Source organism: Anomaloglossus baeobatrachus, chromosome 9 (assembly GCF_048569485.1).
Source record: "Anomaloglossus baeobatrachus isolate aAnoBae1 chromosome 9, aAnoBae1.hap1, whole genome shotgun sequence".
Taxonomy (NCBI): Eukaryota; Metazoa; Chordata; class Amphibia; order Anura; family Aromobatidae; genus Anomaloglossus; species Anomaloglossus baeobatrachus.
The window spans coordinates 159,274,658-159,299,632 of NC_134361.1; the positions used below are offsets into that span (position 1 = coordinate 159,274,658).

Below are 24,975 nucleotides of genomic sequence, written 5' to 3' on the forward strand. Positions count from 1 at the left end.
AAACCTCCCCACAGCATGACACTGCCACTACCATGCTTGACGGTGGGGGTGGTGTTTTTAGGGTGATATGTAGTGTTAGTTTTCCGCAACACATAGCGTTTTGCATTTATCCCAAGAAGTTCAACTTTGGTCTCAGCTGGTCAGAGCATCTTCTTCTACATGCTATCTGTGCCCCTTACATGGCTTTTTTCAAACTGGAAACGCAATTTCCTATAGCTTGCTTTCAAAAATGGATTTACTCTTGTATTAAGGCCATATTTGTGGAGTATATGATAAAAGCCTCACTCCCACTTGCGTTTAAAACGGACGAGTGCAACCCGCTAGCAAGTTATCAATGTTATTTAATCAGGCAGTGATCATCTAAGAGAGTTTCCTCAGTTGGAATCAGGCTGAAAAATTTTTTTGCATGCTGCGTATTGCCGTGTAATATCTCCGAGACTCCCCAATGCAAGTCAATGGATGTAAGGACAAATTGCACAGACCATGCCTGTGCTGTGCATTTTGTTTTTTTCTCACACCCATAGACTTACATTGGCGAGGTCTCGGCCATTTTACACACATACCACACAAAAGTTCCCAGTCAGAACCCTCATGGCAAACAATAAAAAAAAAATATTATTTAGATAGATATTCTGGTGCTCTATAATGTCACAGCTCCCCTACGTATTATAAACTTGCATCCTTTAGTGCCTTTCATGTGGCACTAAAAGGTGTTTAGCCTGGTTTAACCTAATAAGTAAATTAAAAAAAAATGATGTGGGGTCCCCCTATCTTTGATAACCCGCAGAGGAAAAGCAGACAGCTGCAGGCTGATGTTATCAGGCTGGGAAAGTCCATGGCTATTGGGCCCTTCTTAGCCTAAAAATATCAGCCTGAAGCCACCCCAGAAATGGCACATCAAGTAAGATGTACCAATTCAAGCACCTTGGCTCTACCCAATTGCCCTGGTGTGGTGGTCATCGGGACGTTGGCAGATGGGGTTGATGTCAGCTGTGTAGTGCCAGCTGGAATAAAGCCCTAGTGTTCGTAATGTAGATTCATCTATCAGACATTCCCATTACTAACTCAGTAAGACAAAACCAAAAACACACACAAAAATACTTTATTTAAAAAAAAAAAAGAAAACTCCTCGACATTATCCCTGGTTCACCAATTTATTGTAAAAAAGCCATACAGGTTTGCCGTAGTCCAAGGGATCTGCCATAGTCCGTGGAATCCAATGTAATCAACAAATGGAAACAAGAGAGAGAAAACAAGACACTGTCCCCTATTCATCAATTTATTAGAAGTCCAAGTTTCCAGATGCGACATAGTCCACATGACTAGACTCCATAGACAGCAGTCACTCCTGGCTCACTCTGGGCACTGTGACACCCTGTGATTGTGTTGAGCGGGGACGTTCCTATCTTTCCTATCTATCTAGAGTTTTCGAATATGTAAAAGATGATGTTATAAAGCACTGCTTACAGAATGCATACCCATGACATAGCTATACATGGTTTTTGGGCCCTTCCCAGCCTAAAAATAGCAGCCCGCAACTGCTCCAGAATTGGTGCATTCATTATATGCGCCAATTCTGGCCCTTACCCGGCTAATCCCAATTGCACTGGAGCTTTGGCAATAAGGGTAATACAAGGAGCTGCTGATAAGCCTTTGGCTTTGTGATCTTTTATTTTTTCTATGGTAACGAATGTTACATCACATAAAAGCCTTATGTGTTTAATATATATTTTCAAAAGTTTGTTTGTTGCTTATGGCAACAGTGTTCTACACACGCTGGAAAACTAAATGGCAGAGTCTAATGCGATATTCACAGCAACTGAGAGCAGAAGAGTGATAAAATTATTTTTTTCTACAAGGAAAGTGACATGAGGAAGCTATCTGCAATGTGGGTCCCCAAATGTTTGACAACAGATCAGAGAAGCATGCGAATGAAAACGTCCTGGACCATTTCTCAGAGTTTTCGTACTGACTTCCTGGATTGACTGGTCACTATGGATGAAACCAGGATTTATGTGTATGATCCTGAAAAGAAGGAGCAGTCAAAAGAGTGGAGACACAGTGGTTCTCCTCATCCAAAGAAGTTCATGGTGCAAAAATCAGCCACTAAGGTGATGGCGTCTGTGTTCTGGAATAAGGAGGGCGTGCTGTTAGTGGACTACCTTTAAAAAGGTTCCACCATCAATACAAGGTATTACATTGAACTTTTGGACCAATTGAAGGCAGCTCTGAAGGCCAAAAGGCACGGCAAGCTGTCCAAAGGAATCTTGTTCCTGGAGGCCAACGCCTCCGCTCACACTGTACAAGCAACCACTGCAAAACTGGCAGAGCTGGGCTTCTAGCTGGTTGACCACCCACCTTATTCACCAGATCTTGCTCGCTCCAGCTATCATCTGTTTCCAAACCTGAGGAAACAACTCAAGGGTACCAAATTTCACACCATTTCTGATGGCATGGTTGCTACGGATGCCTGCTTTGAGGCAAAACCGAAATCCTTCTTTTTGCTAGGCTTACAGAACTTGGAATACCGATGTAAGAAGTGTGTTGACATCAGTGGAGAGTATGTGGAATAAATGTAAAATTTCATCATCCTATCTTGTTTCTTTCTGGGTAAAACCAAAGACTTATCAGCAGCCCCTCGTATAAGGGGTTTACGACAGCTGTGATTTGTCAAAAATGCACAGGCGTCATCAAGCCCGAGGTTAGTAATGGGTAGGGTATTTACTAATCGTGTAAGTAAAAAGAAATAAATCCAAAACACAGAGAAAAATCTTTTATTTAAAAAAAACACCATCTTTCTCCAGTTTATTAACCCTCAAAACACCACTGCAGTTCTGACGTAATCCACACGAAGTCCCACAATGACAACGGCTCTGCTACATCCCGGGGTCACAGTGCACGGTCACATTAGAAAACGTAAATAATTAAAGCCAGGCACTCCAATGTTAGAATTGAAAAGAAAAATGTGTTTATTTTGTGGTTCACAGTAAACAGTTCAGTAACGTTTCAGTCATCAGGCTGACCTTCATCAGATGAACTCTGAAAAGGAGCTACAGTATATACTGACCTAATAAATGAAAATGAGTGATACCCGCTGTTATATGCGGGGCCAAGTAGTAGTCAGTGATCTCCGCTGTTGCATGTGAGATCAAACAACGGTCAGATCCTTAGTGATGAAGCCAGGCTAGGCTAATTGTAAAGATAAAAGGTGACTCCATTATACCAGCAGAGGATACCATGTATTTTCCCTATTGAATCAATCCACAATCTGGTTACCAATCCACTTTGGTTTCCAGGAGTCACCTTTTATCTTTACAATTAGCCTAGCCTGTAATTGAACTCAATGCCAGATTACCAGATTAGGCATTTTTGATTCAGTCTTGGTGTAATTTTTTTGCAGGAATTGCAGATTTTTATGCAGAAATGTCTGCAATCAAATAGTCAACTTGTGGACATAGCCTAATCCGGGACCCAGACAACTACTGTGAGGGCAGTCAAGTTTTTTCTTATTTGTCATCCATTGGCAGTTTATATGCAATTTGTAATTCTACATCAGAAGTTATTAAAAATGTACAAGACCAATACAGTTTCCTGTGAAATGTATGTAAAAAATTGGATGCTATACGGTAGCTCCGAATGGAGTCCATAGACTTTAATGAGCGAGTGTCATGAAACACATGGAAGAAATTAGTGCACACCGTGATTTTTTCCATCAGCAAATTTAGCCCGTGAAAAAAATTGCTCATCTGCACTGACCCATTGAATAATATTGGTCTGAGGGCTGTCCGTATGCGTCTGTGTTTTCATGGATAGCACTCAGGGTTAAAATACTGTTGTGTGAACTTGGCCCTACCAACAGCTGTTGTTAAATGTAGTAGATGACATTAGGACACAGAATAAGATTAGGAGGCAAAGAGATGGTGAGAAGAGAAGAAGCAAGGGCTGGTGAAGTTCTTTCACAATAGTACACAAGCTAGGGATGGGACTGGGAACTGGCAGGCAAGAACGTAATACAGGTGGCAGAACAGGACACGTATGTGGGTGAGGTCAAAGTTAAATCAAATCAGATGCTAGAAATATGACACGGACAAGTACCATAGCAGCTTCTAGTACAAAGACCAAGGCAAAAATGAGAAGTACAGCAGAAAAGGTGGAACAGTGGTGTGAGGTAAATCCGGAGATATGACGATAAATCATGACATTCAAGTCATGTCAGGAAGCCCTCTCCTGGTGTCACTACCCCCTTCCCTTCACACAACTGGTTTAGCAACAAATCCATGGCCATGTCCTGTGATATGGAAATTAGGTGGCTTTAGGACAATGGACACAGGATGACTCCCTGCCGTCACCCTGTAGTAGGAGCTGCTATCTAATTAGCAAGGCTCTGGAAGTAGCCAGACAGAACGACTCCAGTAAAAAATGGTTCATATCTCGCAAGCCATATTTCCGATAAATATGGCAACCATAAAAATGGTGTCTCCGCATGTGGACGATGCCGGCACCCCCTTTTTATGGGAGCGGGACATTGGGAAATGCCCCAGGCGTGATATCAGCCATATGGGAACTCGTAGACCGGTCATGAGTCCCCTCGTTCTGTAGCTAAATTCATAACTGTCACAATGAGAGCATTGGCGTCCGCCTACGACGCTCCCAGGCAAAGTTATGGCCAATATCCCCTTGGCTGGATAATTCTGATCCATGCAGGGGGAGTGGCAGTGCTTCCCTGTGAGGTCACTAAGGTAGGAGGGGACCTGGATCTGCCCAGGTTGATAACCCTACTTCGGCCATTTTCCAGCGTTCTTCTGCTCGGGGGCCTGGTTGGGAAAGACCTGGAGAGGGAGTTCCTGGAAACCTGGTCTACAGCGCCCCCCTGTGGCCAGACACACAAGGTAACTGATGTAATTGTATACCTGTTTGTAACCCATGCTTTATCTGTAACTGTACTCTGACATATGTATATTCTGTAGATTCCCTATTGTATATATTGTAGTTTCTAGTGTGCTTTAGGCGATTAAATTATATAATTAATCTTGGGCTGTTCTGTTATCTCGATCTTGAATCCCACGTCCGTGTGTTCGGCTAATAGTTACCGTAAATCGGTTGGTGGCAGCGAGTTGTGCCAAGGATTATTGTGGGGAGGCCAGTGAGATTCGGGGAGAGTTTATATATTCCGCCCGCGGAGGTCGGGGGAATATATACCCTTCTCTCGCCGGGGGCCCTTCAATAATCGGCATAAGTAGTATAGCGGCCTCCTTGCTTATGGTCGGGCAATTCCATAATTGGCCTGACTATAAGAGGGGCGCTAGAGAGCGCGTCACGTGCTCTGTCTGTCGGTCGGGAGGTATAAAGGAGGGGGACGCCCCCTTGCTACCCCCCGATTGTGACGTACTGGTAGCCAGCGCGGGGGATTTCTGAGTGACCCCCCCGGTGGTTTGTGACATATTGGTGGCAAGCGGTGGGATCGAGATAATAGTGTGTGTGAGTGTGAGACCCATACTCCCAGACACTAAAGACTGCCTGCAGCAGCTGTGGCTGCTGGGGTCTTCAGACTAGCTCAACACTAGAGTGTCAGAGTGCAGATACTGTAAGGTGTGTGGAGGCATCAGGTGTCAGTTCTGTGTCAGTGACCAAAAGTCTGCAAGAATGGCTGAGAGCACCAGGAGCAAAGCCAAAGGAATGGCCGATGCTCAGGCCAGAGACGATGAGGAGGTTGTCCACGAGTCCTCCAGGAGCTCGACGCCAGAAAACAGCTCTGCAGAGGACATTGCACAACCGGGCACTGCTGGACAAGATGAGGAGCAGCTCGCCCAAGGGTCCTCAACGAGCCAGACGCCAGCCCTCCGCTCTGCAATGGACAGTGAAGCACCAGGCTCCGCAGCGGGCCGCAGATCACCACGTGCCATTCCACCGAGCCTGGGAGGCTCGGATAGCCTTCTTCAAATGGCTATGGCCCTACGCCAGGCTGGAGACCGGGAGGGCTACAAGGAACTCATGGCCGAGCGTGAGCGGCAAGCAGCGCGTGAAGAGCGCCAGGCAGAGCGTAACTACCAGCTGCAGCTAGCTCAGCTCCGGCCCTCATCAGCCACCCGTGACCTTCCAGACACCAAACTTCCAAAGGTCCGTGTTGAGGACTTCCCAGTGCTGGAGAAGGATGGAGACTTGGACTCTTTCTTGACTGCTTTTGAACGGACTTGCTTGCAGCATCATCTGAACAAGGACCAGTGGGCCAAATACCTGACCCCCCGTTTAAGGGGTAAGGCCCTGGATATCCTTGGGGACTTGCCTGCTGAGGCAGATCAGGGCTACGACACCATCAAGCGGGCCCTGATCCAACAGTACAACCTCACTCCAGAGTCCTACCGCAAGAAGTTCCGGAGCCTACAGAAGGGACCAAAGGACTCCTGGGCTGACCACCGGCGGGCACTTGCCCGAGCTGCCGACCACTGGACCCAAGGCCTGCAGCTTTCCACCGGACCGGAGATCCTGGACTTGTTCATCACGGAGCAACTCTTGTGGAACTGCCCTGAGGATCTCCGCCAGTTCATCCGAGACCAGAAGCCAAAGGGATCCACGGCTACAGCTGCCCTGGCAGATGACTACACCAACAATCGGGCTCCTGAAGCCAGGAGAGCAGCCACCAGCAGCACCTGGAGAGGGGGTAAGATGAACTCTGCGACTGCCCCACCTGCCCCTAGACTGCAGGGGGTGTCCCCCTCAACTCCCCTCTCCAGGCCCGTGGCAGAGCCAAGACGGTGCCACCAGTGCAACCTACCTGGACACTTCAAGGCCATGTGCCCTCAGCGTCCCAAGGCCCCGGCTCCGTCCCCGTCCCAAGGGCCGCCCAAGGTGTATTGTGTGGGTGGGGGTGGTGGTAGGTCCCTGGACAGCTTCCAACCTGTCACCGTCGGCCAGTCTGTGACCATAGGACTGCGAGACAGCGCCTCGGAGGTGACTCTGGTGCGGCCTGAGATGGTGTCCCCCCAAGACTTGATCCCTGGAAAAACCCTCGCTGTCTCCGGGATTGGAGGCATTGACCCGGCGCTGCCTGTTGCTGACATTTATGTGGACTGGGGCGCAGGGCGAGGGGTGAGGGAGGTGGGGGTAACTGATCGGATCCCTGCAAACGTGCTACTTGGGACAGATTTGGGGCAAATAACCTCCCAGTTTGGCCCCGCCCCAAAGGCTGAACCTTCAGCCAGTGCTGACGTGCCTCCGGACAATGTTAATGTGTTATCTATGAATGATGTAAGGGAGGAGGGAGTGAACTCTGATATTTCTGCTTGCACAGACACCATAGACACACACACAGCTGCAGCTGTGACAGGGGAGGGGGTCAGAGAAAGGTGTGACAATGCCTCTACAAGTAACCAGCCTGTGAGCTGGGATCTGCTGCCCTCTGCAGGGATAAGCAGAGAGCAGGGTGCTGCAGGGGGAGGACCAGTGTGTGGGGTGGGGGCTACCACAGCAAATGTGGGGTCCCCAGAGATTTCACAGCGGGGTTCTGTTGCTGCAGGGGGGGAACAGGCAGGTGAGATTGGGGCCGGTCCAGGAGCGGAAGTGCTCCCAGGTAAGATCTCGGTGCAGGGTTCCCCCACAACCGGGGTGTCAGGAAGCCAGGTAGGTCTGCCTGAACCGGCGACTTGGTCGGGAACGGAGGAGGAGCAGGCACGACCCACGGTCGCAGCGGCTGTGGCCGTTGTCACCCGCAGTGGGAGTGCTGGAAGCCAAGGGGCCTCCCGGAGGTCCGATAGCTCTTCCCCTTCTGACCAAGTGGCAGCCGAGTCAGGTGGAGGCCAGGACACAGGTCCCGGGGTACTGACTGAAGATGTGACAGTCTCGTCGATTCTGGCCCCATCTAGTCAGGAGTTTCAGGCAGCGTTAGAAGCTGACGACAGCCTGAAAGCTCTAAAGGAGCAGGCGGCACAGCCTCCCTCGGACTCGGACCCGGAGCGAGTGGTCTGGGACCAAGGACGGCTGTACCGGGCCACGGTCCAGCAGGGTTCACCGGAGGCGTGGCCCAGGGACCGACAGTTGGTGGTACCCTATCCGTTCCGGACGGAGTTGTTGCGGATCGCACATGAGATTCCGATGGCCGGACACCTAGGGATCGCTAAGACCAAGGCCAGGTTAAACCAGCATTTCTACTGGCCAAAAATGGGGGCCGATGTGGCTGCCTACTGCCGTTCGTGTGAAACCTGTCAGAGAGTGGGGAAGGCGGGGCCACGCCCCAAAGCCCCACTGGTATCTCTGCCAATCATCGATGAGCCTTTCAGGAGGGTGGCTGTGGATCTGGTCGGCCCGCTGGCCATCCCCAGCAGCTCCGGGAAACGCTTCATACTGACGGTAGTGGACTATGCCACCCGGTACCCAGAAGCAGTGGCCTTGTCGTCCATTCGGGCTGACAAGGTGGCCACCGCATTGCTGGAGATTTTCTCCCGAGTGGGTTTTCCCCAGGAAATGCTCACTGACCGGGGGACCCAATTCATGTCCCAGCTGATGGAGGCCCTCTGTAAGCAAGTCCAGGTGCGACATCTGGTGGCCAGCCCGTACCATCCACAGACTAATGGCCTGTGCGAGCGGTTCAATGGCACCTTAAAGCAGATGCTTAAGATGTTGGTCGACTCCCATGGGCGTGACTGGGAGCGGTATCTCCCACACCTGTTATTTGCTTACCGGGAGGTTCCACAGGCCTCAACAGGATTCTCACCGTTTGAGCTCCTGTACGGGCGACGTGTGCGGGGCCCCCTGGCTCTGGTGAAAGAGGCTTGGGAAGGGGATTTGGCCACCCCTGGAGTGTCGGTTATCGAGTATGTCATGCGCTTCCGGGACAAAATGCAGGCCTTGACGCAACTGGTACACGACAATATGGCTCAAGCCCAGGCCGATCAGAAGCGTTGGTACGACCAGAACGCTTGTGAGAGGACCTACCAAGTGGGTCAAAAGGTGTGGGTACTGGTCCCCGTACCACAGGACAAGCTTCAGGCAGCCTGGGAAGGCCCATACCTCGTGTACCAGCAGCTCAACCCTGTGACGTACCTGGTCACCCTGGACCCTGCCCGTGGAAGGCGGAAGCCCTTCCATGTGAACATGATGAAGGCACATCATGAGCGGGAGGCATGTGCGCTCCCCGTGTGCAACCTGCCCAAGGAGGGAGAAGCGGAAACCCTCTTGGATATGCTAGCCCAGGTTAGGGCAGGCGGATCCATTGAGGATGTGGAGGTTGGCCACCAGCTCTTGGAGGACCAACGGTCCCAGCTGTGGGCCACCCTACACCCCTTCCGGGGGTTGTTTACCAACCAGCCCGGAAGGACTGACTTGGCTGTCCATCACGTGGACACTGGGGATCATCCCCCGATCCGGCGTTCAGCATATCGGGTCTCCCTGGAGGTGCAGCAACACATGCGCCAGGAGATTGACGAGATGCTGAAGCTGGGGGTGATCCAGGCATCCAACAGCGCTTGGGCCTCGCCTGTAGCCCTCGTCCCTAAGAAGGACCGAACCACTCGGTTCTGCGTGGACTACAGGGGGCTCAATGCGGTCACGGTCGCCGATGCGTACCCAATGCCACGCATCGATGACCTGCTCGATCAGTTGGCCGGGGCTCAGTACCTGACCATCATGGATCTGAGCCGGGGATATTGGCAGATCCCCCTGACTCGCAAGGCCAGGGAACGCTCTGCCTTTATTACCCCATTTGGACTGTACGAGTCCACGGTGATGCCATTTGGGATGAGGAATGCCCCTGCCACTTTCCAGCGGATGGTCAACACCCTGCTCAAGGGACTTGAAGGGTACGCGGCCGCGTACCTGGATGACATTGCCGTCTTCAGTCCCACCTGGGAGGACCACCTAGAGCATCTAGCACAGGTGCTCAGGCGGATCCACCGGGCAGGTTTGACCATCAAGCCGGGAAAGTGTCAGCTGGCCATGAGCGAGGTCCAGTACCTCGGTCACCGGGTAGGTGGGAGAACCCTGAAGCCCGAGCCTGAGAAGGTGGAAGCCATCGCATCCTGGCCCACCCCCAGGACCAAGAAGCAGGTGATGTCCTTCTTGGGGACCGCTGGGTACTATAGGAGGTTTGTTCCATGCTATAGTAGCCTGGCAAAGCCCTTGACGGACCTCACCAAGAAGAAGCTGCCCTCTGCAGTCGATTGGACAATGGACTGCGAGACAGCCTTCCGGGCCCTAAAGGACGCCCTGTCCAGCCCGCCCGTGCTACAGGCAGCCGACTTCACGCGGCCGTTTGTAGTACAGACCGACGCCAGTGACTTCGGCCTCGGTGCGGTGCTCAGCCAGGTGGACTCTGCGAGCCAAGAGCACCCAGTCTTGTACCTGAGCAGGAAGCTGTTACCAAGGGAAGTTGCCTATTCCACGATGGAGAAGGAGTGCCTGGCCATAGTGTGGGCCCTGCAGCGTCTGCAACCCTATCTATACGGGCGCCACTTCATCGTGGAGACGGACCACAATCCCCTCAGCTGGTTGCACACCGTCTCTGGGACGAATGGGCGATTGTTGCGATGGAGCCTTGCGCTCCAGCAATACAACTTCACCATTCGCCACAAAAGGGGCCGTGACCACGGTAACGCAGACGGGCTGTCCCGACAAGGAGAGGTCGCGGACGGGCGCACGGGGGAACACCGGAGTGTGCTGCCCCCTAGCGCCCTCAAAAGGGGGGAGGTGTGAGGTAAATCCGGAGATATGACGATAAATCATGACATTCAAGTCATGTCAGGAAGCCCTCTCCTGGTGTCACTACCCCCTTCCCTTCACACAACTGGTTTAGCAACAAATCCATGGCCATGTCCTGTGATATGGAAATTAGGTGGCTTTAGGACAATGGACACAGGATGACTCCCTGCCGTCACCCTGTAGTAGGAGCTGCTATCTAATTAGCAAGGCTCTGGAAGTAGCCAGACAGAACGACTCCAGTAAAAAATGGTTCATATCTCGCAAGCCATATTTCCGATAAATATGGCAACCATAAAAATGGTGTCTCCGCATGTGGACGATGCCGGCACCCCCTTTTTATGGGAGCGGGACATTGGGAAATGCCCCAGGCGTGATATCAGCCATATGGGAACTCGTAGACCGGTCATGAGTCCCCTCGTTCTGTAGCTAAATTCATAACTGTCACAATGAGAGCATTGGCGTCCGCCTACGACGCTCCCAGGCAAAGTTATGGCCAATATCCCCTTGGCTGGATAATTCTGATCCATGCAGGGGGAGTGGCAGTGCTTCCCTGTGAGGTCACTAAGGTAGGAGGGGACCTGGATCTGCCCAGGTTGATAACCCTACTTCGGCCATTTTCCAGCGTTCTTCTGCTCGGGGGCCTGGTTGGGAAAGACCTGGAGAGGGAGTTCCTGGAAACCTGGTCTACAGCGCCCCCCTGTGGCCAGACACACAAGGTAACTGATGTAATTGTATACCTGTTTGTAACCCATGCTTTATCTGTAACTGTACTCTGACATATGTATATTCTGTAGATTCCCTATTGTATATATTGTAGTTTCTAGTGTGCTTTAGGCGATTAAATTATATAATTAATCTTGGGCTGTTCTGTTATCTCGATCTTGAATCCCACGTCCGTGTGTTCGGCTAATAGTTACCGTAAATCGGTTGGTGGCAGCGAGTTGTGCCAAGGATTATTGTGGGGAGGCCAGTGAGATTCGGGGAGAGTTTATATATTCCGCCCGCGGAGGTCGGGGGAATATATACCCTTCTCTCGCCGGGGGCCCTTCAATAATCGGCATAAGTAGTATAGCGGCCTCCTTGCTTATGGTCGGGCAATTCCATAATTGGCCTGACTATAAGAGGGGCGCTAGAGAGCGCGTCACGTGCTCTGTCTGTCGGTCGGGAGGTATAAAGGAGGGGGACGCCCCCTTGCTACCCCCCGATTGTGACGTACTGGTAGCCAGCGCGGGGGATTTCTGAGTGACCCCCCCGGTGGTTTGTGACAAGTGGCGCAAAGCAGGAGGCAGAATGGTTGGTGAAACCCTAGGGGTAAGCAATGAAGTATGAAAGTACTTACTCCTTATGAGCCTATATGCACTGTAAAAAGCAACACAAAAGCTACTCCATAGAATTAACATAATTCACAGCAATGTCAAAATGACTGGCTGTGCACATATTCCGTCTTATATGATGTTTCTTACGCACTTCAGGGTTTGGAAACCTTAGGTGGCTTCTGCTGGGAAGCCAATGGATTTCTATGCTTTCAGTATGCAGTTAAAGATGGCAGCAGTAGAGCCACCACAAGAATGATGACAGAACTGCTAGTGAAGCCCCTACTGGAACACAACTGCCGGTGAAGCTGCTGCAGGAACACAGCTGTTGGTGAATCTCCTACAGGAACACAATTGCTGGTAAAGCTGCTACAGGAACACAACTGCCAGTGAAGCTGCTACAGAAACACAACTACCGGAGAAGCTGCTACAGAAACTCAACTGCCGATGAAGCTGCTGCAGGAACTCAACTGCCAGTGAAGCTGCTGCAAGAAGACAATAGTAGTTGAAGCTGCTGCAGGAACACAGCTGTTGGTGACTCTCCTACAGGAACACAACTGCCGGAAAAACTGCTACAGCAACACAACTGCCAGTAAAGATGCTACAGGAACACAACTTTTGGTGAAGTTGCTACAGGAACACAACTGCTGGTAAAGCCGCTACAGGAACACAACTGTTGGTGAAGCCGCAACAGGAACACAACTGCTGGTAAAGCTGCTACAGGAACACAACTGCCAGAGAAGCTGCTACAGGAAGACAACTGCCGGTGAAGCTGCTACATGAACACAACTATCGGAGAACCTGCTACAGGAACTCAACTGCCAGTGAAGCTGCTGCAGGAACACAACTGCCAGCTGCTGCAAGAACACAACTGTCGGTGAATCTGCTGCAAGAACACAGCTGTTGGTGAAGCTGCTGCAGGAACTCAACTGTTGGGGAATCTCCTACAAGAACACAGCTGCCGGAGAAGCTGCTACAGGAACACAGCTACTGGAGAAGCTGCTACAGGAACACAACTGTCGGTGAACCAGCTACATGAACATAACTGCCAGAAAAGCTGCTACAGGAACACAACTGTCGGTGAAGCTGCTACAGGAACACAACTGCTGGTGAAGCCGCTACAGGAACACAACTGTTGGTGAATCTCCTACAGGAACACAACTGCTGGAGAAGCTGCTACAGGAACTCAACTGCCAGTGAAGCTGCTGCAAGAACACAATTGTCGGTGAAGCTGCTGCAGGAACACAGCTGTTGGTGAAGCTGCTGCAGGAACACAACTGCCATTGAAACTGCTGCAGGAACACAACTGCCATTGAAACTGCTGCAGGAACACAACTGCCATTGAAGCTGCTACAGGAACACAACTGCTGGTCAAGCTTCTACAGGAACACAACTGCTGGTGAAGCTGCTACAGGAACAAAACTGCTGGTAAAGCATCTTTGGAAAGAGCTGAAACCTGCCGTCAGGAAAAGGCAACCTTTGAACACTAGACAACTGGAGCAGTTTTCTCTTGAGGAGTGGCCAAAATACCTGCCGAGAGAAGCAGAAGTCTCATTACAGTTACAGAAATAATTTGATTGCAGTGATTGCCTCAAAAGGTTGTGCAACAAAATATTAAGTTAAGGGACCATCATTTCTGCCCAGGCCTGTTTCATGAGTTTTATTTTTTAGAAAATTTTATGAAAGCATGGTTGAAAAGCAATGTCTGATTTTCATTTGTTCATTTTCAAAGATTTTTTTGTTTATTGTTAGCTTAGTCAGATTGAAGTTATTTCTGTGACCATTGTGGGTTTTTCTTTCATTAAACAAGGGGTACCAACAATTTTGACCACGTATATAAACATTTGAAATCATGCTAGAGACAGTAAGACATGAATGATAATGTTTACATTAATCCTATTACTCAAAACACATCTAAAAATGGGTCCAAAATACAGCAATTGATATAGTGTTAAAGGAAAAAGTAATAAATAAGTGATGGTAGAATAAGGGAAGGATTAATTCCCTAAAAATGTTGAACAAACCTGATTTCTACACTAAACAAAGTATAAATGCAATACTTTTGTTTTGCTCCCATTTTTCATGAGCCTAACTCTAAGAGCTCAGACTTTCTGAGTACACAAAAGGCCTTTTTCTGACAAACATTACTCAGGTGGGTTTTTACTTAAAATAGTAGATGAACTGGTTTAGAAGTCCTGACAAGTATTTCGACTCCCTTGTTGCATAGAGGAGTAAGCAAATGAAAGTGGCAGGATGTTACCTTTTTGTAAGAGTAGTTTATTAGTGGTCAGTAAGCAGTTTTACCAGTGTTCTAATTATGTTGTCTCCTAAGTTCATTGTTATGGCTTGACTCTGGGGCTTGATCTGATGACCTCTAGGTGTATGGTTGATTTCCATCTCTGTTGGACCACAGCCTATTTTGTCTCTGTCCTGTTGCTCATAGTTCTCTTGTCTTTCCTTTCCTTTGCTTTTATTTCTATTCAGGTGTGTTCTTTTCCTCATTTTGTTTGCCCTATCACATCTTGGGAGGGGCTAATTATTCTCCCTATTTACATTGCTTACTATATTCCTGGATAGATGGATGTTTGGAGTTCCAATTCTGCATGTATGGATAATATGGCTGAAAAATCACTTTGATTTTCCCTGTGGTTTGTGTGTGTCTTTCTCTTTCTAGTATTCTTTCCTTTCTTTTACATTTGTGATTTAGGGGGTTTCCACATATTCCATAAGTCTTTTGAGTTTATTTCGTCTTCACCGTACAACAAATCAGGGTCCAGATTTAGGGCTTGTACAAGTCTGACAATGGACCTGTGGTTTACAGGTATTACATCTCTCTAGGTTTGTTCATCTTCACTTGAGTGGTAGGGTTCAGCCGTAACACTCACTGTGTATGATCTCCTACTTGATCATTTAAAAGTGTATTTGACAAATTGTGTCACTAGATTTCGCAGGGTTAGTAGCATGTGCCAGTAGCCCTATCAATCTCCAGCTGAGCATCAGATTGCTCACAAAAAAATTAAATTGAAAATTCTCTGATATATCGGGACAAGATCTCAAATTATTATGTCTTCAGGAAGAATGCAGAACTATTCTGTGTCATCCACCAGATTAAAACACACTTGCATATACTGGGAAGAAAAATCCATAGGGGTGCAGTTGAATGCTGAGCTCTGCTGAAGTAGGACAAATGTTAAAGAGTCTAAATGATGTTTTAAAGCTAAAATATTTATAAAACAATGCATTTTGGAATTGAAAACTCCGAGCGATTACTTCCACTTCATTTGGGCAGTGGACACCAATGTTTTCTGCATCGTGGAGGTGGAAATGATAAATATTGCACATTCTTACTTCCCTGTAGTCCATCCTTGTAAGATGTATCCAGCCTCTGTAGCTATTTCTCCACATTGTATTTGGTGGGGATGACTGCTATGAATGCCTTTTAATATCCTTGGCTTTTCTGATATAAAATCTGACAGCGTAGTAGTAAAAATCAAACCAACAAAAAACATGTTACGCTTTTTGCAGCGTGTTCATTGTCAGGATTTAGGCTCAGAATCCACAACTAAGTCCTGACAGAATCCACAACTAGAGAACATGGGTTTCTAAAATGAAATACGGTAGAAGAAAAAAATGTAAGTAAATGAAAGCCTCACTGTGCCGTGAGAGTCAAGCACTGAATGTTTAAATGCCTGGTAATCCGACATGGGACTACGTTTGTGGATTGCTACATTGCTTAGATTTTTTTAAAAGGGGTTATCCAGGACTATATTATTTTTTTTTTACTATAGTTCTAACAATTAATAAGCGGGTAGATTCTAACTCACTGCCTGACACCGATCTCTGCCGCACGAAGTGGTGACCGATCTCTTCAACTGGCAACATCACATTGACAGAGCAGTGGCTTCTCTTCTGCTCTGCTCTGTTGACGGATCATGACTGCCAATGCCATGCTAATTAATAGCCAGCTACTGGCTACCTAACTGTCAAACAGCAGGATATCGGCAGTAACACCCCATAGTCAGAGCAGCCTGGAAGAGGTGAAGCTCTGTTGATGTGAAGCAGCAGTATCGCTGATAGTAGCTGTCTGTGTCCGCCGAGTAGAACAGGCAGATAGTTAGCAACAACCTGCCTGTTAGTTTTTAGGCTTCTAGTAAAAAAATGATCTAGCCTTAGAAAACCCCTTAAAAGGATAAGGGTTAATGGATTATTACTATGTTAGGACTAAGGTGGGCTTTGCACAGTACGACATCGCAGGTGCGATATCGGTGGGGTCAAATCGAAAGAGACGCACCTCCGGCGTCGCAGTCGATATCGTAGTGTGTAAATCCTTTTTGATACGATTAACGAGCGCAAAAGCGTCGTTATCGTATCATCGGTGTAGGGTCCGGCATTTCCATTATTTGGCAGCAGCGACAGGTACGATGTTGTTCCTCGTTCCTGCAGCAGCACACATCGCTGTGTGAGAAGCTGCAGGAGCGAGGAACATCTACCTGCGTCACCGCGTCTCACGCATGGCTCTGCGGAAGGAAGGAGGGGGGCGGGATGTTTACGTCCCTCTCATCACCGCCCCTCCGCTTCTATTGGCCGCCTGCCGTGTGACGTCGCTATGACGCCGCACGGCCCGCCCCCTTAATAAGGAGGCGGGTCGCCGGCCAGAGCGACGTCGCAGGGAAGGTGAGTTCATGTGAAGCTGGCGTAGCGATAATGTTCCCTACGCCAGCTATCACCATGATATCGCAGCTGCGACGGGGGCGGGGACTATCGCACACAGCATCGCAGCATCAGCTTGTCGTAGTGTGCAAAGGGCCCCTAAGATTTATGTACAAGATTGGTGGTGAATGGGGAATACGTCGCACTGCCATGCAGAAAAACGATCCAGATGGAGATCAAAGTGATTTTATTTTCTACGTGTTTCAGCAAAACCTCTCGCCTTTATCAGGAAAAACATCACACATATAGATCTAAGATTTAGTCCCAAATACAGAAATAAATCTGGCACTACCCAAACATAAATACTTTCATAGGCAAAATATCTGAGGCAAAAATTACCAGGAATCCGTGGTGCTCACTTTAGAAACCAAGCAGCATGATCCAACAAAAATAGAAAAAGAAAAAGAGCAAGGGCACTCACAGTCCCTAAAAATATGACTTTATTACCTACTTTAAAAGTCCAGTCAAAGCAAGAGATTGAAAATGCAGGGTTAACGGACTACAGCCGTTTCACGTGGCTAGCACGCTTCTGCTGGTCCACACCTCCACATCTGTGAACAGTAGAAGCGCGGTAATCACGCGAAATGGCTGTGGTTCGTTCGCCCTGCGTCTTTAATCTCTTGCCTTGCCTGGACTTTCAATGGAAGTGTAGCGCCCCTGAATACATCAGGGTGCTACATGGAACTGCATCCTGTTCCCTCAGGATGCAGGACCTACCCCCCCATGGTTCCAAGTTCCCAGAAACCGGTGTCACCTCCATCAGCACCACAAATCCCAATCAACACCTCACATCATGACCTGTCAGTCACACCAGTGGGTTGGTCTAGCTGGAAAAGGGCCACCCACCTAGGGGTCAGGCAGACTGGTGGGAGGGAAGTAGAGGAGTCTAGTGAGAGCCCTTTAAAGAGAGAGGAGCTGGGGAGTGCGAGCTCCCGGGGAGCTAGAAGGACCGAGGTTGGGTTGCAGATGGTGGTGCATTACCATTGGATTCGGTGACCGGCAGCAGTGACATTGGATAAGGGTGCGACGGACATAGTCTAGGAGGACTGTTGGCACCAGAAAGCCCAAAAGAACTGACCGGTATCGAGCACGACAGGGTACAGGACCCTAGGTCTGGAGCCGATTCAACGTCCTGACAATTAACCTGCAAAGGAAGGGGACATTCAGGGACCTTCCCACAGAGCTCAGAGACTGAGGGCATCAGCACACCACGGGGGACAGGGTTTTCCACAGAAAGCAAGCCATTAAAGTCCCAAGTGCCAGCCCTTGGGAGCAAATCTTCACTTAAAAAACTGGAGCGGGACCTGATAGTTTCAAGCTAGAGGGACCCACATGGACACGAAACTGTGCACGGAGGCAGGCTCTGGATTATATGTGATACCGGTGGGACCGGGTACTTGGACGGGCTTCTCGTCTCGGCTTCACACAGAGAATTTGGTTTACTTGCAGTGTGTGTGTCTCCTTTATAATCCTCGTCCAGCACCACGACTACCCACAGTGAGTACCTTGGTCCCCTGCACCCTGCTCTCCCAAATAACCTCCAACACACCTGAGCCAGGGGGCTTCCCTACCTGTGGAGGGACTAACATCAGGCTGCTTAACTCCATCTGCCATGGTACTCCTTACAGCAGCGGCGGTACTCCCATTACCACAACCCACAGGTGGCGTCACAAATGTCTCCCCTGTAAATATCCCCTTTTACGGATCAAAGTGTCCACCAAGCCGGGTCCGGACGACCCCCTCGAGCCACGATCCTGGATCTTCGCAGCCCGACTAACACCGGGGCGGTACAGAAGTAATAAAGTCATATTTTTGGGGAACGTGAGTGCTCTTGCTCTTTTACTCTTTCCATTTTTGTAGGACTAAAGCGGGCTTTACACGCTACGATTTCGTTAATGAATTATCGTCGGGGTTACGGTGTTTGTGTCGCACATCTGGCTTCATTAACGAGATCGCAGCGTGTGACACTTTTGAGCGACCTTAAACGATCGCAAAAGCGGTCAAAATCGTTTGCCACGGAGAGGTCGTCCTGAAGCAAAAAATCGTTTAATGCTTATTAGCGATGTTGTTCTTCGTTCCTGCGGCAGCACACATCACTGTGTGTGACACCGCAGGAGCGACGAACATCTCCTTACCTGCCTCCACCGGCAATGCTGAAAGAAGGAGGTGGGCGGGATGTTACATCCCGCTCATCTCCACCCCTCCGCTTCTATTGGACGGCTGCCGCGTGACGTCGCTGTGACGCCGCACGAACCGCCCCCTTAGAAAGGAGGCGGTTTGCCGGCCAGAGGGACGTCGCAGGGCAGGTATGTGCGTGATGCTGCCGTAGCGATAATGTTCGCTACGGCAGCGATCACACAATATCGCACGTACGACGAGGGGTGGGTGCTATCGCGCTCGACATCGCTAGCCGATGCTAGCGATGTCGCAGCGTGTAAAGCCCGCTTAAGATTTAGGCTTCATTTCAATGTCTATTTTACACGCACATGTTCTAGCCAAGGTTTTCAGATAGAACACCAATATAATTGACAGAGCTTTTCACGTTTGTGTTTTTTTTTTTAAATCTTGTATCCACAAAAAAATCATGGAGACATGTCCATTTTTGATTTGCGTCATATATCAAAATTACCAATGCAAGTTTTTGGGTCTGGAAAAATCACAGGCAGTCCATAGATGCCACCCGTGCACTATCGATGATCAACATTGTAATGGATAAGAGACAAACTTTGCAACTTATTTCTTTTTTAAGATGTGAAAAATCACTGAGGCAAAAAACAGACATACTGACCAAATACTGATTAAAATTGAATGATTAATGATATAATTAAAGCTCCATGCTTGCACATTTCATGCTGTGTACATACCATACTCCTAACATATTTGGCAGCTATATTCTATACAATTCACAGTCAAGTGTATAAGATGTGACAGATACCCAATTTTTTTTCTATGTGCGTTGACCAAGCGATGATGCAACTAATAGGTTCTTAAGGTCCATACATAGCAGGGAAAAGCTTGCTTTTTAGAGATAACGACAGGAAATTCATTTAAAAAGTCCAGAAGGTTGATTTTACACATGTAAACTTTCTCAGGAACGTAACACACAGCTTCTTCCGGCCTAAAGGAAAACACGCACGGTTTTCAGTCTGTTTAACCTGCGGTACAGTAAGTGACAGGTTTGGATACTCCTTCTCCTCAGAAGTATCCCAGTCAGTACACACAACCCCTCTCTCTCATAGCAGCCTCCACACACTGACCATGTGTCAAACAATCAGTCTCCATTTTTAAATCAGAGACACACACATAGGGAGAAGGTATGTGGATAGCGAGACCTGCCCATCTGTCCAGCTATAAGTAAAACCTGGCACTTGTATGCCCTAAGAAAACCTGTGGCACTATGAGTACCAAAGTGGACATCCAGTCTTCCATCACTTTTGTGATACATACCGGCCGCCATGTTACACTATGTTGTGTTTGTGCTGCGGTGCCGGCTGTTCCCAGCACATGATGCCTAAGAAATTTGAAAATATTTATGGTAAATGAATTGATCATTGATGTAAACGATTTCTGACTTTTCTTTTTTAGGGGGGACTTTCTGTTGATTCTATAACAGAACTTGGTAATGGAGACAGTCGTCTTCTTGAAGCGCTACAGTTGTCCCATCCTTCAGAGCTGCGCTCCCAACAAGAGGACGAAAATCGTTGCCTGAGTTTGAATCCAATTTACAAGCAAGTGCCACGGATTGTAGAGAGATGCTGCTCTCACATTGAGAAGTATGGTAAGATAGTCCATAAAGGCTTTGAAGATCATGATTCGTGATGGGCAGACCCGGACTGTAAAAGTCCAGATCCACGCCGTTTCAAAGGTGCCTGGATGCCGGACCCAGGCCCGGAATTCCTGGTATTGATCCGGATCCGGCATTCAGGAAATTGAAAAAAAAAAGGAAAAATAAAGAAAATAGTATGAAGCAAGCACTTCATACTTACTGAGGCTCCGGCGCGGCTGTACACTGCTCCTGCTTGGCTGTATGCTGCTTCCGTGACCTCTTCTTCACTGCCTGGGCTGCTCATCATTGCTTATCCCTATGCTCTGCTTTCTTACCCACCGGCCATCCTGGCATCTGTGATTGGTTGCAGTCAGAAGTGCCCCCAGCCTGTGTGACAGCAACCAATTACAAGCATCAGCACGGCTGGTGGGCAGGGAAAGCAATGCAACTGTCTATGGGTCAATCTCCTGGTATAAAAATAAGAAAATAAAACAATTGGTGTAGGGCTCCCCCATATTATGATACCCAGCACAGATAAAGCCCATGGCTACAGGCTGCAGCCACCAGCTTTGCGCCTATCTTGGCTGTGTATCAAAATAAAAGGAACCGCATGCAGCTTTTTTTTAAAAAAAAATATTTAAATAAATAATTTTAAAAAACGGCATGCAGTTTCCCTCAATTTTGATACCCAGCCAAGATAAAGCCTGACAGCTGGGTATTTGTATTTTCAGCCTGGGGAGTCCTGTGGTTACTGGGATCCCTCCAAGCTAAGAAAAACAGCCTACAGCTGCCCCGGAATTGTTGCATCCATTAGATGCAAAAATCCCAGCGCTTTACCCGGCTCTTCCCTTACCCGGCTCTTGCCGATTACCCTGGTGCAGTGGCAATCAGGGTAATAGGCGTCAATGACAGTTCACAATTGTCATCAAGCTCAGAATTTGTGATGGGTAGGGGTCTATGAGACCCCCCCATCACTAATCCTATAAGTAAAAAGAAATAAACACAAACAGAGACAAATCCTTTATTTTAAATAAAATACAGCACCCTCTTTCCCCTCTTTATTAACCCCAAAATGACCCTTACAGTTCCGCCATAATCCATACGATGTCCCATGACGGTCCTGGCTCTGCAACATCCGAGCCTGGAGAGACCGAAAACATGTCCGATTTCTCCAGGCTCTGGGAAAACACTGACAAGGGGGACCTGGCTGGCAGCAGTGATGTCACTCAGTTTGTGGCGCCCTTGACCTGGTCAGGCACCACTGAGTATTGCACCCACGCCTGGGTCAGTACAAACAGGTAATTCCAAAGGCTGCGTAGAGTGTGTACACACAGGCACCCTTTGACCAGGACACACACACACATTAGAGGGGACCCCTGGGCAGACCCAGGAAGGGGGCGTAGCCCTCGCATCTCAGTTAGTGTGGTGCTGTAGTGAAGCTGGGAGGTGAGTTGTGCAGTGGCAGTCAGAGGAGAAGGAGTGGAGCAGCCATGTCTGAAGTGTAGGGCTGAAGAGTGGAACACTGTCGGACCCTGCACGTGCAGTGGCTGCTGGCAAGGGAGAACATTACCACCAAGTCAGACTGAAAGACACCCGAAGAAAGAGAGCAGTAAGGAGTCGAGTACGGGGACTCCTGGTAATGAATGCACACACGGGGTACAGGTCCTTAGAGCCAGATATCCATTTATTGGTCTGCTAAATCCTGCAGGCAGTGGGATTACAGATTCCACGCCAACCAACACAGAACCCGCAGCATCAACAGCAACGAGGGGGCCCATAAAGAGGATCGAGCCTGAAGCCATCTTATCCTTGGTCCATGCTGTCAGCAAACGGGACAGAAAGGGGAGAAAGGCAGTAACAACGTCCCTGGATGCATCCCACGATATACTTCAAGTCAGGGGTGGTCCGAAACAAAGGTGCTAGGAAGGTGAGTCAGCAGTCACCCCTTTATCAGCCTGAGGGATACCTGGTTCCACCTGGTTCATCATAGCATTGCCCGGGTTGCCTCACTATACCAGCAAAAAGTGAGTAAAAACCCTGAAAGACATTGCTGCCTGTGTGTGAGTTCTTCTGCGACCTGTGGTACTACACACTTACACCTCAGCCCCTGAGGCCAGCCTCACTCTCGGGAGGCCATAACACCAGACTGCATTTACCATCAGCCCCAGACACTCTCTAAACTGCAGTGGCGGTCACCCCCTGACCGCAATTACCAAGAGTGGCATCACGATTCCCATTGAAGTTAACCTGACCTGCCTGTGGCCAGAAGATTCCCAACACGTGAGGACCCTGAGGCGACCTGCAGGTGAGCACGGGGCTTCACAAGTTCACTGGAGGTCATACCCGGGTTCCCACAGTATGACCTCTTGTGACCTGAAGCACTGTGGCTCAAAGTGAGGGGCCATGCCCTGCAACCCGCCAGCTGGTAACACTGACAATGCTGGCCGGGGGTCAGGGAATGCAGGGCAGCCCTGCACCCCTTGCCGGCACTGTTACCGTTAAAGTGCTGGGCTGTGCCCTTCACCCCACCAGCCCTTTAACACTGACAGTGCCAAACCCCGGCAAATACTGAGTGCCGTCACCACTGATCGCTGTGGCACATTCATTCTCTGGAGCTCACAGTGGGCAGTATGTTCCATGATCACGCGCTGTGAGGTTTATATGTAGCAGAGCTGAATCATCGTGGAACCTCGATTACGTGGATTACGTTGGACCTTCAGGGGTGTTTTGTGGGTTAATAAAGTAGAGAAAGAGGGTGGTTTTTTGTCTTTTATTCTAAATAAAGTATTTTTTTGGTGTTTGTGTTTATTTACTTTCCCTTACAGATTAATGATGGGGGTCTCATAGACGCCTGCCATTACAAATCTAGAGTTTAGTGTCAACTATGGGCTTTTATTAACCTCTTATATTACCCTGATTGCCACTGCACCAGGGCAATCGGGAAGAGCCTGGTAAAGCACTGGGCTTTGTTACATCTAATGGATGTGACAATTATGGGTGGCTGGAGGCTGATATTTTTAGGCTGATAAGAAAGCCGCGGAGACACCATCACGTGTTTCTCAACGCTGGCAGGAAACTAGCCAGGTCTTTCACCGGGAAGGAACAACCACGGGAAGGGCAGTCTCCAGTCAAGGAGACCACCTATACCAAACATGGTATCCATCCACAGACAGCCGTTTCGGGGTATTTGCCCCTCATCAGTGTGGAGTAGGAATCTGGCTAGTGGGGGCAATGCCTAGTATAAGACTACTTAAGCAAGCATTGTTGACCTTAGGGAGATCAACATATCCACTGCGGAGACACCATCACGTGTTTCTCAACGCAGTGATTCTAGAGCATTGCCCCCTGGGAAGTATGCAAATAAGAAAGCCGCGGAGACACCATCACGTGTTTCTCAACGCTGGCAGGAAACTAGCCAGGTCTTTCACCGGGAAGGAACAACCACGGGAAGGGCAGTCTCCAGTCAAGGAGACCACCTATACCAAACATGGTATCCATCCACAGACAGCCGTTTCGGGGTATTTGCCCCTCATCAGTGTGGAGTAGGAATCTGGCTAGTGGGGGCAATGCCTAGTATAAGACTACTTAAGCAAGCATTGTTGACCTTAGGGAGATCAACATATCCACTGCGGAGACACCATCACGTGTTTCTCAACGCAGTGATTCTAGAGCATTGCCCCCTGGGAAGTATGCAAATAAGAAAGCCGCGGAGACACCATCACGTGTTTCTCAACGCTGGCAGGAAACTAGCCAGGTCTTTCACCGGGAAGGAACAACCACGGGAAGGGCAGTCTCCAGTCAAGGAGACCACCTATACCAAACATGGTATCCATCCACAGACAGCCGTTTCGGGGTATTTGCCCCTCATCAGTGTGGAGTAGGAATCTGGCTAGTGGGGGCAATGCCTAGTATAAGACTACTTAAGCAAGCATTGTTGACCTTAGGGAGATCAACATATCCACTGCGGAGACACCATCACGTGTTTCTCAACGCAGTGATTCTAGAGCATTGTCTGTGGATGGATACCATGTTTGGTATAGGTGGTCTCCTTGACTGGAGACTGCCCTTCCCGTGGTTGTTCCTTCCCGGTGAAAGACCTGGCTAGTTTCCTGCCAGCGTTGAGAAACACGTGATGGTGTCTCCGCGGCTTTCTTATTTGCATACTTCCCAGGGGGCAATGCTCTAGAATCACTGCGTTGAGAAACACGTGATGGTGTCTCCGCAGTGGATATGTTGATCTCCCTAAGGTCAACAATGCTTGCTTAAGTAGTCTTATACTAGGCATTGCCCCCACTAGCCAGATTCCTACTCCACACTGATGAGGGGCAAATACCCCGAAACGGCTGTCTGTGGATGGATACCATGTTTGGTATAGGTGGTCTCCTTGACTGGAGACTGCCCTTCCCGTGGTTGTTCCTTCCCGGTGAAAGACCTGGCTAGTTTCCTGCCAGCGTTGAGAAACACGTGATGGTGTCTCCGCGGCTTTCTTATTTGCAT

General features: G+C 49.0%; 1 protein-coding gene across 1 annotated transcript in view; it reads left to right on the forward strand.

The window, feature by feature from the left end:
- LOC142250590 (rho GTPase-activating protein 6-like) overlaps nucleotides 1-24,975 on the forward strand; it is a 194,731-nt gene that overhangs the window by 77,246 nt on the left and 92,510 nt on the right. The window contains exon 5 of the mRNA XM_075322772.1: nucleotides 20,298-20,490. Coding sequence (XP_075178887.1) covers nucleotides 20,298-20,490 — 193 coding nt within the window. The remainder of the gene's footprint in view (nucleotides 1-20,297; nucleotides 20,491-24,975) is intronic.